At 36.5% G+C, this 17,343-nt stretch overlaps 1 protein-coding gene across 1 annotated transcript; it reads right to left on the bottom strand.

Moving 5' to 3' along the window:
* Positions 1 to 2,334: 2,334 nt before the first annotated feature.
* Positions 2,335 to 3,740, bottom strand: LOC141646950 (protein ANTAGONIST OF LIKE HETEROCHROMATIN PROTEIN 1-like). Its single transcript, XM_074454964.1, has 3 exons — positions 3,246 to 3,740; positions 2,918 to 3,149; positions 2,335 to 2,837 (listed from the first exon to the last, which is right to left on the bottom strand). The coding sequence occupies exons 1-3, from the start codon at positions 3,738 to 3,740 to the stop codon at positions 2,335 to 2,337; spliced, it is 1,230 nt and encodes a 409-aa protein (XP_074311065.1).
* Positions 3,741 to 17,343: the final 13,603 nt, after the last annotated feature.

Below are 17,343 nucleotides of genomic sequence, written 5' to 3'. Positions count from 1 at the left end.
GTAAACCGGTAGTGAATCAAACATGATGTTATCGCCTATCGGGTAGAGTTAAAATGGTGTAACACTACATTCCATTAAAGTGATTGGGCAGACACTAATTCGACATAAAACTAATTTAGGCGGCTAAGTTTAAGTTTAGCGTTTCCGATACGAACACTATACGTATAACCTAATTATTGTAAAGACAATTGTTTTCTTATTTATAAATTTCAATGTTAGAACGATCAAATGATTGCCTTTATATTCTATTCATAACCACTTTGATAAATGTAAAACGACTTGCAAATATTTGTTTTTGCAAAATCACAAGCTCACAAAGTCACAACCTAAGATGTTGAATTTTGAATTGTTGTGTACACCTTTTATCGTGTCTTTTTCCCCATGTAATTGTTGTGTTTAATCACAAATCTTGGGTAAGACACTAAGACGGTCATGGTGTTTTACACAAAAAATATCGTATAATGGATACTTTTGAATTTTGATAACCATCTTTTCAACTTTTGTGGGTCATTACTCGCTTCAATGTCTGTGAGATTCTAGTAGACAATTTTAAAGTAAAAACGCTTTATAAGAAATAAATTATTGTATTATTCAGCAGAAGAAAAATGTAAGACATACACGAAAACAAACAATGCGGTTAAGGGCCCAGATTCAAGCCTTTTTAAGAGCAATCTTGTGGAATATTTATAACCCGAGTCTATGTGTTGTAGACTTCGAGTCTGTTGCTCTCAGGTGACTTAGGCCCTGTTCTTTTGATTTGAAATTGTCTCGAATCGAATCGAATCAACTTAATGGAGTGAATCGAATCGAATCAACTTAATGGAGTTTGAATCGAATCGAATCGAATCGAATCGATTCGAATCGAATCGAATCGAACTAAAATAATAATAAAAAGATTATTATTATTATTATTATTATTATTATTATTATTAATAAATATTATAATAAAAATAATACCCAATAATAATAATAAATATTATTATAATATTAATCATTAATAATAATAATAATAATAATATATTAATATAATCTAATAATAATAATCTAATAAGATATATAAAAAATAAAATATTAATATAATAATAAAAAAAGTAATAATAATAATATATTAGTAATATAAATGATAACATTATTAATAATAATATAATATATTAATAATAATAACTAAAAAATAAATAATATAATAATAATAATAGGTCTAATATAATAACTTATTAACATAATAATATTAAATATAATAATAATAATAATAAATATGTGATTAATAATATTAATAATGAGTATATTAATAAAATATTAAATATTAAATAATAACTTATTAGTATAATAATATTAAATATAATAATAATAATAATAATAATAATAATAATAATAATAAATATATTATGAATAATATTAATAATAATAAATATATTAATAAAATAATAAATATAACATAATAATAATAATGATAATAATAATAATAATAAATGTATTAAATATAAATATAATAATATAAACAATACGAAATAATTATTAATAAATATAATAGTAATATAATAAATATAAAAATAATAATATAATAATAATAATAATAGTAAATACATTAATATAAAAATAAGAATAAGAATATCAATAAGAATAATAATAGTAATGTTGAAATAAAATGAATCGAATCAATCAATCAATCAATCAATCAATCAATCAATCGATCAATCAATCAATCAATCAATCAATTGAATTGAATCGAATCAATGAAGCCCCGAATGAATTGAATCGAATCGAACTAAAGCGATTAGAACTGAAATTAAGTCCAAAAGAAACTGATTAGAACTGAAATTAAGTCCAAAAGAACAGGGCCTTAGGCCCTGTTCTTTTGGACTTAATTTCGATTTAGTTCGATTCAATTCGATTGATTCAGATTCGATTGATTGATTCGATTGATTGATTCAGATTCATTGATTGATTGATTGATTCGATTGATTGATTGATTGATTGATTGATTGATTGATTGATTTGATTCAACTATATTATTGTAATTATTATTAGTATTGTAATTATTATTACTATCGTTATTATTATTATTATTGTTGTTGTTGTTGTTGTTGTTGTTGTTGTTGTTGTTGTTGTTGTTGTTGTTGTTGTTGTTGTTGTTGTTATTATTATTATTATTATCGTCGTCGTCGTCGTCATCTGGTTCTTTGAAATATATATAAATAGACAGTAGTGTGTAATAACGAAATTTTAAGTTCAGAAATAGGAGTCATGATAAAATAAAAATAAAAATTATTAATGTCAATACATCAAATGCTTGCAATTGTGAAAAATGTTTAGATTCAACGCAAATTACAAAATTTAGTTATTCGGATCATCTACTTCCATATGTTCTTCTTCGTTGTCATTTTGTGACACTCCATCTTCATGCTCTTCGGGATTGTTATCTTTCCAAATAGCTTTAGCTATATCCATTCTCACTTTAGACATAAGGCTCATTCGATCTTTATCATCCAAATTTGTATCTGTTCTCCCAATAACTGCATCATGTTGTACAATTGGGATACCAAGCTTATGCATTCGTATGAAATTATGAAGTGTGAAACATGAAACGATAATTGACATCTGATACTTTGGTAACATCTGGGGCATAGTTTTCAGCACCTTCCACCTTTTCTTCAATTGACCAAACGCACATTCAACTTTCATTCTTAATGAAGAATGTCGGTAATTGAAATGTTCTAACATTCCTATAGGTGGTCCGTGCTTAAATTCCGGCAAATGGGATCTGACGTTGGGATCACAAATAGGAGACAGATATCCAATAGTATTAAGATATCCGGAGTCCACCAAATAGTACTTACCTACAAAGTAAAATAAAAATTGCGTGAGAATCGCAAAATAATGAGCTATAAACAAATAAAGAAAATTAGTTAATACTTACCTTCAGGTGGATGAGGAAAAACATATTTTGAGGCAGTTAGAGAATCTCGCCATACTGTAAGATCATGGGCACTCCCTTCCCAACCCACGTTGATAAATGTAAAAATCCTATCAAATGAACAACAACCCAACACATTCCAGGTCTTACGACCATTGCGATTTCGAAATGGTGTACTAGTACGATCACTAATAACTGCTTCTATATGCGTTCCATCTATGGCACCAATAGCATCCTAAATAATAGTAGTAATAGAGATGTTAAAACTCAAAGACATAAGGTAGTAAAAAAAATATAAAAAAATAGCTAAATGCACGAGGTACAATATTACCTTGAAATAAGGCCAATAAAGTGAGTTATTTTCTACCTCCGGAGGCACCTCAAGTAGATCGCGGTGTGGTCGAATGATATCATGTGACAATATAACCAAGGCATCCAACACTTTTTTAAAATACACACATATTGTAGATATGGAATGCTTGAATCTATCAGCAACATCACGATAGGAAGAGCCTTTGGCCAATATGTATAAACAAATTCCTATTTGTTCGTCCACTTTTATATACTTACCATCAACTAACAAATTCCTTTCAATCATCAAATCTACAAGTTGTAGAAACATTACCCTATCAAGTCGTAGTTGTTCAAAACATGATGTAGCGTTTTCATTCAACAACCTGTGAATGTATTCAGCTCCACTTTCCCCTCTTTCTCTTCTAGGCCGCCTACTTGATGATGCTCGTTGTATACTAGCATCACTTGGTACAAGTGATCTTCGCAATTCTTCTAATGCAATAATTATAGATGCACGTCTAACATTGTCCATTCTACACTAGAATAATTAAAACACAATTATATCAAGTTCAATTATTTTGATATTAAAGTTCAAATATCTTAACCACAAAGTTCAAACATATGAAAATGAAAAGTTCAAACACCTGAAAATGAAAGGTTCAAACACACAAACTTGAAACTACATAGTGCTTCTAAAACAAGCTAGTAAAGGCGAGTGAACAAGGGATCTACGTCCATCACTCTTAGATAGATCCACTTTTGATTATCATTTTTAAGGGATAGGAATATCTTGGCACGTGTTTCATCACTTAAATATCTGACAGCGGAGACAAAGTACGCGTCACCCGATTCTTCTGCAACTTTCATTCTAGTCAATTCATCACTAACCATCTCAGCTGTAAAAGGCTGCTTACTTGAAGAACAAACACCAGTTCCGGATAATAGTGCGATAACTCTATCAAAACTAGTTTCCCTTCTCTTACGTTCTTCTGGACTAATGGGTTCTTCAACCTTTCGTTTACGCGAGGTTCCCACAAAAACTTTTTGGTCAACTAAAGTTGGTGGAGCTTTATGCTCATCATCAAACATGGTTTTTTTAAATTCATCATCACCTGAAACTTCATTGTCTTGAGATGTTTCATCATTAGTAAGATCCTCAATTTGCCTACTCAAGTAAGATGGCCCTGTTGCCATTGCCGGAGAAAAACAACCACCCACCCCATGCGCAAATTTTCCATCAAATAGTTTGCTCATTTCATCAATGTTAGCCAATTCTCCTCTGATTATTTTTAGCCCATACTTTCCATTCCATTTGTATAAAACAAATTATAACTTAAATTTAGATTTAACTAATAATATAGCAAATTGGAGGTAATTTTAAGATGAGTTAATAATAATTTTACCTCTATGAATGCGTTATATCTCTCCAAAGACTTCTCATCTACAGCAACTTTTTTTATAATAGGATTGAATGATATGCCAGATAAACCTTGCAATTCCTCCCAACCCTTGTATCTTTCTTTCAAATCTGAATAATGATTTTGCACTTGTTTTCCAGTCACATTACATTCTTTTTGTGCATTAAATTTCTTGGCAATGTTTCCCCAATTAAATTTGCTAACTCCTCTGTTTTTCTCCTCATTTAGAATGTTGAGCAAAATTCTTGAATTTTCATCGGGCCAAGAAGTTCTTCCCATTACGTTACTTTCAAATAAATCGACACAAATTCATTAAAATATTATCGATACGAAAATTATATATAAAAGGCATTTAAGCAAATTCATTAAAAATAAAAACTAATTTAAGCAAACTAGGCTTATATTTTCACTCTACTTTCTGACTGTTACTTGCATCTGGACGAAACAAAAGACTTGCGACTCTTGGTTACCAAACATAAGGGAGATTCTTTTGAAAAGCTGGCTTAATTTTATAGGCTTATTGCCGAGGAATGCGATCGTGTCTCATTCATAACAGACCTAAACTTCAAAAACATTGTAGATATAAATGCAGGGAACTTGGATTTCAAGCATTTCAACTCTGAAGTTTGCAGACATGTGAATGAATCTACAGTTGAATTATTGGCAAAAATGGTTCAAATGAAACTACAATTGTTCATTTTAGAATAAGACGGTCTCAATCTGTAATGAGGCGGTCCATTTTTTTATAAAAAAATTGTTCATTTATTGTTAATAAATGAGTTGTCTTTGTATATAATGGGACCGTCTCACCGTCTTAACACACAAGAGTTATTGTTTAAAAAAAATACTCCATAAAATAATCTTGAACTGTCATTTATTGCAAGTTTGCAACTCTTCGACTACTCGGTACTAGCCTAGGGTAGATCAATCTTTTTGATAAAAAGAATTGCCTATAAAAAAAATGCCGATAAAAAGTTTCGAAATCAAGACCTGCTGAATGAACTCCCAAGTTTTTAACCATTGAACCATGATAGATTTCTGATCTATAGTTGTTTCTTTATCTATCTTAACAACTTTTTTTTTCTTTTTTTCTGAAACCAGGGGATGCAAGCGCACCCACTGCACCCCCCGAAACGACGCCATTGTTTAGTCATACCGCATACTGGAAGTCCCATGGCTTTCTGCCCTAAAACTAAAAACTACAGTATTTATCAAAAAAACAAATGGACACATACTGTAGAGTCTGAAACAATGAAATTTGATTAATGAAATTCATTTAAAGTATTATCGATACAAAGATTATTTATCACGTCTTAATATCACAATTGCAAAACAAAAGCAAGAAATAAAAACAAACCCATTAAAAAAAATATGTGAATTCAATCAAGGCACAAAAGAATCAAAGGGTAATACAGAATTAGTGAATACCTTCAAAAGATTGTCACATTGCGTCAAGGTAGGATTTTTTTATGAACAAGTTCTAAGGGGAAAGCGAGTTGAAGGCATGATGATTTGTTAAGAGAAATTTTTGAGTAATACGTAGGGTTTTTTTTTTTTATTTTGGCTCGATTCAGTCCATTAAGTTGATTCGATTCGATTGATTCGATTCCAGTCCATTAAGTTCGATTCGATTCGATTCAGTCCATTAAGTTGATTGATTCGATTCAGACGGATTCAGTCCAAAAGAACAGGGCCTTACTTGGTATACATGTTGTGCAGAAAGTGCCGGCTACGGGATCTCTCATCAAAATAAAAATAAATAAAAATAAAAGTGTACGGAAAGACTATTCTTTTAATTTGGACATTTTGCATTGAAAAACCACCTCGACATCTAGTATTAGTTAGCTTCATACCAATCGTAATGTTTTTGTGTAGATTGTTATGTATATAACAGTAAAATTTGATGTTGACTACGTCGTAATTTCATAAAAACTCGTTTTGCCCTAAAAAAATTGATGTTTAGCTACTATATTACGGTAAAATGTATTTTTGAGTGCATAATTAAAGTATATAGTAATTGAAATCAAATCATTCTTCTTCTCTTCTTCCCCTATCCTTCACGTTTTGAGGAATTTTCATTGAATTTTCATTTTACCGGCAAAGAAATTCAAAACTTCCTTCTTCACTAATCCATTGTAATATAGACCATATACTAACTGAATATAGATATACAAAAATCAAAGCAAATATATTTTTTAGTAGCAAATAAAATGTACTTCATTTGTTTACCTTTGATTACAATATCTCCATAAATAATAACAAAAAAAGGTAAAGAAATGATTGAGACGGAGAAAATATTAACGTACAAATTCTCTAAAAACACCTAAAGACATTTCGTATAAAAGAAAAAAAAAAACTAAATTCAAGAAATTATTTCTCGATAATTTGTAACTTTTGTTTCCAAAGAAAAATAAAATAAACACTTCCAATACAAACTAAATTGAATAATAAATGCAAATTTATTAGATTCGGAGAGGGGAGAAATTCATAAAGCGATTATCGTATTATTGATAGTTTGTTCGTGTCTCCAACCATTACAATGGTTTGCATTTTATAGTACTTCTAAGATCTGAACATAATAATATAGTATCTCTTAAATATGGTAAACATAATAAACTTATTGCATAATATCGATATTATTCTAATTACGATATACCATAATATACCGTAATCTCCTAAACCCCTTAAACCCATGGTAATTTATCGAAATTTTCATGTATTTACCAAATATAGGCGCTGGCGCTGTTTGGTAAACAGCATATTGGCCAAATTTTAGCATATTCAAGGCTTTTAGCATGTTTGACCAATCAATATGTCAATTTTAGTGTTTGGTAAACAGCATATTGAAACAGCATATTTGGGGTCAATATCTTTGTTTTTACAATATCGCTTACCCAAAGATATTGGTTAGCATATTGTAAAATAGGAAATTTTTCTCCATTTTACAAAGAAAACTAACAATCTACTAATCGTAATCTGTCAATTACCAAACACTCAAATCAATTCTCCTAATTATAATATGCTAGTCAAACCTTCTGATAAAATCTGCCATTTATAATCTGCTTTTGCAATCTGCTTATGCTGAAATTAATCCGCTGTTTACCAAACAGGGCCGCTGTTTGGTAAACGACATATTGACCAATTTTTAGCATATTCAAGGGTTTTAGCATGTTTGACCAATCAATATGCTAATTTTAGTGTTTGGTAAACAGCATATTGAAACAGCATATTTGGGGTCATTATGCTGTTTTACAATATGCTGCTTATCCTAGCATATTGGTTAGTATATTGTAAAATAGGAAATTTTTCTCCATTTTACAAAGAAAACTAACAATCTACTAATCGTAATCTGCCAATTACCAAACACTCAAATTAATTCTGCTAATTATAATATGCTAGTCAAACCTTCTGATAAAATATGTCATTTATAATTCTGCTTTTGCAATCTGCTTATGCTGAAATTAATCCGCTGTTTACCAAACAGGGCCATAAAAAAGAAGAATAATTCGAATTGGTAATTGATAATTTATAAAATATGCATATGACAACTGTAAATTAATTAACTTGCCGTTTTTTACCGTTGATTCTTTCAAAAGAGGAAGGAAATATATACATGCCTATATGGGATTACGGGTGATAATTGCTGTGTTCATGCTTTCGAGTCCTAAATATTTGCACAGTGCATTTGAAGCAAGTTTTAAAAGTTGACTTTTTTTTATGGAATATGAATATGATTATATTATATATGATGATTTTTAAAAATATAAGTTAAATAATCTTAGAATTACAGCAATTTAACACGTGGCACACTATAAGGCTATTGACACGTGGCATCGTATTAGGCTGATGGTTTCAACTTTAATATAATATATGATTAGATTGTACGAAAATAGAAGGTGAGAACATTGGAATGGATTGAAGGGAGTATATGTCATGTCAATATTATATCACTAACCTTTTTTTTTGAAAGAAAACGCCCGAAGGCATTACTCAATTGATAACCGATCAAATAATATAGCAGCATTCGCAGAAGGCGGTAACCCATCTGCTCAAAGGACTCTACCAGTAACTCTAGGAACACCATGCGCTAGAGCATGAGCAACACAATTATTAATGCGATTTGTATGTGTGGACATGGGCCACCTGCGCGCTAGGCCAATCCGCGGACGCACAACAATCGGAAAGCCACGCTCGGCGGCGTAAGAAATGCTTTCGACCGGATCACTTTAGATCGGTCGGTTCCGTCTCGGCAAAGGTCTCAAAACGATGCAGAGATGTTCGGAGTCGCCACCAAGCAATTATGGGATGCCTGGAAACCGTTTGAGTCCACTTTATACCTAGGTCAATCAAGGCAAAAAGCGGTGCTTGACATAGGTACTAAAGATAAGGAATCGTCCCTCTTTAGCATCCTATCACTAGAATGACTCTCGTTCGCCGTCGATAAGGTCGTCCGCTATCCAAAGTTTCTAAGTAAGAGGTGAGGGTACGTATTGGAAAGCCCTTTAATCGGACACCCAATCCCGCCCGCGGTAGCGGCCTCTACTAATCAATCTTGGTTGGTTAAGTGCAAAAGTTGATAAAACGGTTTAAATGCATGAATACGCATCCACAAGTTTAAACCTAACATGCGAAAGTTTGCTAAGTCGGTTGTTTATCCAAGTATCAAGTAATTGATGTCAAGTTGGATTTAATGTTGTTTTTCATGCAAGAAGGAAATTAAACATCCATTTACCGAGTTGGGTTTATGGTGCATAACATGATCCATTTGTTTTAGAAAAGTATTTTGTAAAATGGAAACTCATCAATCTGATCCGTCCTATATTCGGGTTAACCGAAGTCGGGATCGTCCTAGACGAGTGCTGGAAAGGAAACAGGGGCAGCACTAGGCGGCCTATTGAGGTGCGAGCCATGAGGCGATGCAAGGGAGCCTGTCCTAGTTTGAAAATTGGAAAGCAGAGAGCTTGTTTAGGCGCGAGTCAGACGACGACCTAAAGAGGTGTCTCCTGGTTATTTAAAATACTTATGAAATTGTTTGTGAAAATCGTTTGTAAAAGGGTGTCAAAACCCGTTTTGTTGATAAGGTCCTTAAGACCACTTTTGTGCTAATATGAGGAACTGGACTCGGAATAGTTATCATTATGTTGATAATATTCGATGTCGGGTTCGGTTTTGCAAGCTTGACATGAATAGTTTTGTGAAAAAGGATGTGAAAATATTTGTGATGAACTAATTATGTTAAGTTCATTGCTTTGTCATTAAAGTGTAAAAAAGCGCTTGATATGAACTAATTGTGTTAATGCCATTGCTTTGTAATTAGTCAAAGTTCATCATCGTACTCGGATTAAACCGACATGGTATGTAGAACCAAGGATGATTATTTGTGTATGACTAACATGGTTTTTGCAAATGTAAACAAATGAATAGAAAAGGCTTTAAAATACCCTTTAAAATGTAATTAACCAAATATTATCACCGAAACACGGATTAAACCGTCATGGTATAAGGAACCAAGGGTGAATATAATTTATGGTTAAAAAAATGCTTGTAAAAAGGATTTGAAGTATTTGAAATGGTAAAAACCGATTACAAATAATGAATGAAAATGAAGGAAAGATGAACTCAAACACATTTGAGCTCTGACCTGGGGTGCCATAAGAGGCGCGAGCCACCTAGTTGTGACTAGGGGCTTCTACTTCAGGTCAAAATTCAGTTTTGGCTCAATCAATCCGTATTTTGGATCATGTTATACATGTTTTAGCATGTTAAAGTCCTAAAAATAGATAAAAAGAGAATGAAAGATGAGGATTAATTGCACCCTCATACTTACATGCTAGGTTGCTTGACGAGAAATCGACAAAGTGTAAAAACTTATGAGTCGAAAAACTCGATTTAAAACTGTTTTTGTAAAATATGGAGTGTTGCTTTGCTTTAGTGATGGTGTAGTTGGTCGAAGTGGTAAGTCAAGTGATTTAATGCACGATGAAGGTACCAAACAATGTGTATGGCTCGTATTCTCAATCGGTAGGTCGAAAATACGTGTTGTTTGTTGACTCGGGAAGTCGAGGTCTAGAATTTTAAGGGAGAAAAGAGGGGGCGGACGCTCGCGTGCCTTCAAATGATGGCATTTGAGGGGTATTTATAGAGGATTCTGTGGTTGTGTGCATTTTGAGCGACGTGGCCACATCGGCTGCTTGAAGAGGCGCGAGCATGTCCGCGGGTCTTCAAGTTTTCTTGTCACTATCACGCATTTGAATTTGTGGTTTATTCTATTCTAGGTTTTGTAGGATATGATTATTGTACTTGACCATCAAGTATACTGTGTATACTTAGCATGGAAGGTTTGTGATGTTTGTTTTTTGTGTTTGACTCGGTTTGACCCGTTGTTGGAGTCGGGATTTGAATTTTGAGTCGGTTTTTGGTCCGGTGTCGGTTTTGACTATAGTTAGTGTCATTGCGACCCTGTCGTCGTGCATAAAACACTCCAGGTGCATTTGAAATGTTTTGTTTTCGAAATCATTTTTAAGTTTTCCGACGTGTAGTTTATATAAATTGTCGATCAAACGTAGCGATTCCTAAGCATGTTGTAGTCCGATAATCACCGGGTGTTTGTTAGGTATTCAACAGATACTGGGTATTGTGGACACGGGGGGGCCCACGGGGTCGCTTGGGAAAACAAGAGTTTGCATTTGTGGAGTCGCCACCAATTTTTATAGGAAATTGGAACCGTTCGAATACCTCGTGTCATGCCAAGACACAAAGTAATGACATGAACACTAAGAACTCGTTACCCTTAGCATTCTATGTCTAGAATGACTCTCGTGGATGCTAATGAACACAGATGTTCACAGAGATCTGGAGTAAGGGGTGAGGGTACGTATTAGGAAGCTCTTTTGATCGAACACCTAATCCCGCCCGCCTCGATAGCGGCCTCTACTAATGATTAGGGAAAATCATCTATACTTGATATGTTGTCGATTATATGCATGCAATGCAACATCCAATAAATTAATCATAGCATGTGAATTAAACTATATAGGTGAACACGTAATTTAACATACAATGGGTCGAAGTAGAGATTTAGGGTTGATTACATGTGAGAACAAGCAAACAATACTATAATAAAGAGTATAATAAATGAAATACGATAATTAAAATTACAATAATTATAATGAGTTGATTGATTTACGTCGAGAATACACTTAAAACGGATAATTTGAGAAAAGAAAAGGAAAATAATTAAGGGTTAAAAACGGACAGATTAGTGATGATATTACGAGTAATAGTTGATTAATAAGTAAGACTAATAAACTACGTCAAAGCAGAAACGGAAGTTCAGGGACAGAAATCACCCCGGAACAGGCGCAGCAGAGCTGCGTCCCTTGGAAGAGGCGCAGTGGTCACTGCGTCTGTTCCTGAAGTGAGTTCTGGCTGTGAAGCCGGAACTGCATATCGTTAATGTTCATTGGTGATTTTAATGATCGATTATTAATGCTCGACTCAAGTAGAAGTGATTTAACGGATTATTTAAATGCAAATTGGTCATAAAAGCAATAACGAACAAACTTAAATTAATTAGAACGAATTATAAACTAATTATGGGTGAATTATTTAGGTTTGCTAATACGATTTAATGAGGTTTATTTACACAAATTAAATTAGATTAAGTGATAACGAACAGACGAAAATATACAAAAGATGAATTTTAGAGACTCGATATGGACGAATCGGATCTCTAAAACCCGGATTTGATTTTAATGACGAAAACCCGCAAATATTGGTTATTTGGGATTTAAGCCGGAAATTGAAAGTGATAAATTACTAATTATATGTTAAAATTATTATACGAATGAATAGTGAAGAAAAATATGAAAACGGAACAAAAGAGACGAATCAACGAAGAACAAAGGAAGAAGAAGAAAAGCAGAAACAGCGACAACCTCAGGAAGAGGCGCAGCAAATGCTGCAACTCTTCGAAGAGGCGCAGCAGTTGTTGTGTTTCTTCTCGACGTCTGATCTCTGTTAATCCGAAAAAAAAGGGTTTGATAAAAGGTTTTGTAAATCGGTTTTAAACATGCTTTCGATGTAAATCTTACAATAATTTATACAATAAAAAGGTACAATAATAAAACATGGGATTTACACCCTCAGACTTACATGTTTGACGAAACGAGATTGACTAAGTTAACGATTAGTGATTGCTCGACTCAAATGTACGACGAAAGTGCCCTCTTAAGAGGAATAAAACTAAATTGATTAAATTGATTGAGTGGAGTTGGTCAAATTGGTCGGTCATGCAAAACGAGGCTGGTACTCAGAAGGATTCGAGCTTACGTGGTCGAATGTTCAAGCACGTAGACGTCAATAAGCAAAGAGAGCGGTCTTAGAATGCAAAGGGAGAAGAGAAGGGCGGACACTCGCGTGAGAAATATGAGGAACGAAGGTCCCTATTTATACTAATCACACGAAGGAATTAGGGTTTTGGTAAAACTTTGGAAACAAATCTCGAAAAGATCTTCAAATACGCAGAAAAGAGCTGGGGAAGAGACGCAGTAGCCACTGCAGCTCTTGGAAGAGGCGCAGCAGGTGCTGCGTCCTTTCCCCGGGAGTTTCCTCCCGCGGAAGAAAGATTTTTCGCGTTTCTGTTATGGAATTGCGGTAAATCTCAACTTCCTTATTGTTTTAAAATATAATTTCGGGATATATTTTGCCAAAATATGAAAAGATTAAAATTATGGAATAGAAATATCCGGAATACTCCAGAACATTCCGACTCGGCAGTTTAAATGGTTTATTAGAAATGAAGACGGTTTTTGACCCGAATTCCAAATGAACTCTAATTACTGTCAAAACGACCGTAATGGCGTGTATATGACGACCAAGGGGTAGACATAAGTATTTGAGCTATCACTTGACGATAAACTTACTAATTTTTCATAAATCGTTCCGTGTACCAAACATGCGGCCCAATCATCACCGGGTGGTTTGCGGGAGGTGCATAAATGAGGTATCTACAGAGCCCCCACTTTGACTGAGGCTTGGACAAGGCAAAAGTCAAAGTATAGCCATCAGTTCAATCAAAGATTTTAACCTGACGACTATGGCGACGCGAGGAGGCTCAAAGGGTCTGAGCCAAGGACATGTCGTCGGGAACATTTTAGAATCTGTCGACTATCGGGGAGGGTCGTTTAAAGTCCATTTGACTACGTAAGGAAGCTCGATAGCCATAAGAAGAAACCATACTTGAGACTTCTTTCTCGAGATGCTTCCGAAGGCGCGTAGGAGCTAAGGGTAAGCATAAGAGCTAAGGTTAGGACCTAAAGGATATATAAAGGTTATGCTAAGGGCGTGGGACCCTAAAGGAATACATCGGCGAGAAGGTGGCCAAAGGGTAACTAAGGTTTTGGGCGTATGAACCCGAAAAAAGGCGATTTCGAAGGAGTGCGATCCTATCGGTGAAGGCTAAATGTAGGAAGTGTAGGAAGATAGGTAGTTTGGGAACCTACGGGATAACTGGCATGAGAACAAAGTATAATATAATATCGAAGACAGCAGGACGTCGGTAGAAACTGCTGGGGGAATCTGCTTGCGTCGGTCTCAAGCGAACTCCATATCTTGAGAGGTACAATCATCGGCTGTCATGAACTCTCGCAGGGAAAATAATTGAGGCGTGTCAAAACACCATCGGAGAAAACATGCTCGTTGTTGCAAGCGAAGCCTTGATAAAGTACTGCGAAAATTCACAGTATGCTCGAAAATACGGGTCCGGACGAAGAATAAATACCAAACAAACCAAATATACGATATACGGTGCTGGAGAAGAGGCACACCAAAGATGGGCCCACGAATAACGAACTCGTAGCGAATTTTTGAAAATCGAATTGGAGGGAAGCTGGGGAAGGGGCGCAGCAAGAGCTGCGACTCTTGGAAGAGGCGCAGCACCTACTGCGTCTTTTCCTGGGTTCGTCCCTGTCTGAGTAAAAACTCGACAGAACCCGTGTTTCTTCATTATTCAAAAAACACAAAATCTTTCAAAACTCTCTCAAATTCCGTCAACATTCTACCAAAATTTAATCAAAAGCTTGCATTAATTATAAATAATCGAGGTATGTGCCTCATTCTTGCTTAAACATCCGCGTTTCGCTTAATTTGAGTCGAGAAAATTAGGGTTTTCAACCCAATTAACTCGAAAATTTGGGGCTTTTCCCCCAAATGAATTTGCCTTGTGAAATTGACATTAGAACTGGATAATTGGTAGTGTAAAGAACATAACCATGTGTTCTTTTTGAATTTTCATTGAGTATTGAGCATTTGAGTAGAATTGAGACGGTTTCTCAGCTGTTTCGTAAATTGCTTCGAAAATGGCCTTAGGAATGCCCATTTGTGTTGAAATTTGGTATTTGGAATCCTTGTGTGATGGTTAAACTTCCTACCATCTCGGATTTTTGATTTGTGACGGCTTTTTCAGGACACTTTTTAAGGCATAATCGCCGTTATAACGAAATGCTGCCGAAATTTAGACTTGACCTGACCCATTTTACCACATGAGCGATCGTTCTAGAGGAGGCATTTGCTGAGCAGGCTAACGAGGAGGAGGTTGTTGAGGAGGAGGCCCCGAGGCGGTCACCAGTTAGCGAGGGCACCCCAGTGGGCTGAGAAATGGGATGCCCGACATCTCATTTGGGCAGCGGAGAGTCACCTGTCTTATAGAACGGTGACGAGCTTGGTAAATCTCAAACTCGTCACTCCCTCATCATCTTTCTTTACTTATTTATTTGTCGTTTCATTTCTCTTTCACTTCGAGCTAAAGATAGCTTTGCGTCGAATCGATATAGGAGGCTGGGAACATAAGGTCCTTTTCTGGCTACATGACGATGATGAAGACTTACGGGAGACTGTCAGAGGAGGAGCAGGCCATTATCGAGCTTGGAGCTTTCGGAGCCTTGGTTGGAGCGTGGAGGGAAGGAAGCTTCGGGCTAACCTGTGCCTGATTCGAGCCTTCCTTGATTGGTAATGGGACACGACCTCGACCTTTCACATGCCTTTTGGCGAGGTTGGGTCATGTTGGAGGATTACAGCATGATTTCTGGTCTGCCGTGTGGAGTGGAGGCTGTGGTGTGGCCGTCAACGGCCATGAGGGTGGACTCGGCCGAGGCCAGGAGGCTGATCGGTTGGAACCTAGCGGCGAGTGCTGCTACGGTTCCCGGTTTAGTGCCTAGCACTTACGTCAGGGATTACTTTGCGGGTAAGACCCCGATGGTGGTGACGATGGACGGGAGGGAGGACGGCAGAGGGCTCGTTTGTGGATCTGGTGGTTCTTGTCTTCACTCTACCTTGGAGATAAGGGGGAGAGACTGTCGACGAAGCTTCTTCCCTTCCTTTCCGACCTGAGTGACCTAGGTCATTGGGACTGGGTCACTCCTGGCTTTACGGTCCTCACTCGCTACATGAGGGCCATGGTTCATCCTGAGCTGCTAGAGAAGGGGACTTCTCCTGCTTCTGTCGGGCCTGGACTGCTGTTGGAGGTATGAACCTTCATTTCGTATCATGAATGATCATTTCTTCTTCTTATTGAATCGTGAAAGATCGTCATCGATTGTCTTGCTTTCCAGGCGTGGGTGTACTCCTACTTTCCGGGCTTTGCACCCAAGAGGACGGAGCCTTGGCCGAGGGCTTATACCGTTGTGAGGGATTGGGTGATGTGTCGTAGGAAGAGCCAGCGCTCTTCTTACGATGTCTGTCGACGGGGCGTGAATGCCCTGAAGCTGAGTGACGTAAGTACTTTTTAATCACTTTTCTTTCATTTGTTTATTCATTGTCCCTTAGGAGCGATCATAAGAATGACCTCTTGTTTGCTTCTCTTAGTGGGTGCCCAAGCCTTGGGTAGACTACTTTGACGCCCCTCGTTTCGTGGCTGAGGTCCTTCGACCTAGGAGCTCGAGTCGGTTGCTGTTGAGGACGTCGATGGGTCCAGTTTGGTACCTGGGCGAGCGCCTGGCTCGTCAGTGCTCACGTGATGCTTTCACGGTTCCCATCGATCCTCCTCGGACGATATTTAGGGAGCCTTTTGACGCTGAGAGGGAGGCTGACCTGGCAGACGTCGGTGGCGACGCTCTTCTTCTTCCTGGTGAGGAGTACTCCGCGTTCATTCGCCGGAGGCTGGCGTACTGGCCGGTCGTGGTAAGTGCTTCATCTTCCCTATTTGAGTTGACTTGATAAAATGATGAATGATCATCAAATAAAGAATTCATTTGAATTTTCAGGAGGTTGAGGAGGCGGGCGTCGAGCCCCCAGCGTACCCCGAGACCCTCGAGTACACTGACGCAGCGGGGATGACGACAATCTCCGAGCTCCGCGACTTTGGCGAGGCGGTGACAGATGCTGGCCTAGAGGAGTGGCAGCACTTGGTCAGGAGGGTAAGTTCCCGATTCAGTTGGCTTTTGCTGTTGTATAAGAATACACTTGTCCATTTTATTGAAAACCTTTGTTTATTAAAATGCAGGTGGCGCCGTCTCGGCATATGGCATTGTGGAGAGTGGCCAACCGGCTACGGGCTACTGCCATTGAGGCACTTGGTGGTGGTCGAGGACGACAGGTATGAACCTTTCGTTTTACTTCATTTTGAATTTTGTAATTTCCTTGTATTTGAAACGATTGAAATGAGGCATTTCTTTGTCATTTGGAGAGGGACCGCGACCTGGAGCATGAGCTAGCGTAGTC

This window comes from Silene latifolia, chromosome 1, assembly GCF_048544455.1.
Source record: "Silene latifolia isolate original U9 population chromosome 1, ASM4854445v1, whole genome shotgun sequence".
Lineage (NCBI taxonomy): Eukaryota > Viridiplantae > Streptophyta > Magnoliopsida > Caryophyllales > Caryophyllaceae > Silene > Silene latifolia.
Note: the sequence above shows the minus strand (reverse complement) of the source record. Positions and strands in the feature narration are given on the sequence as shown.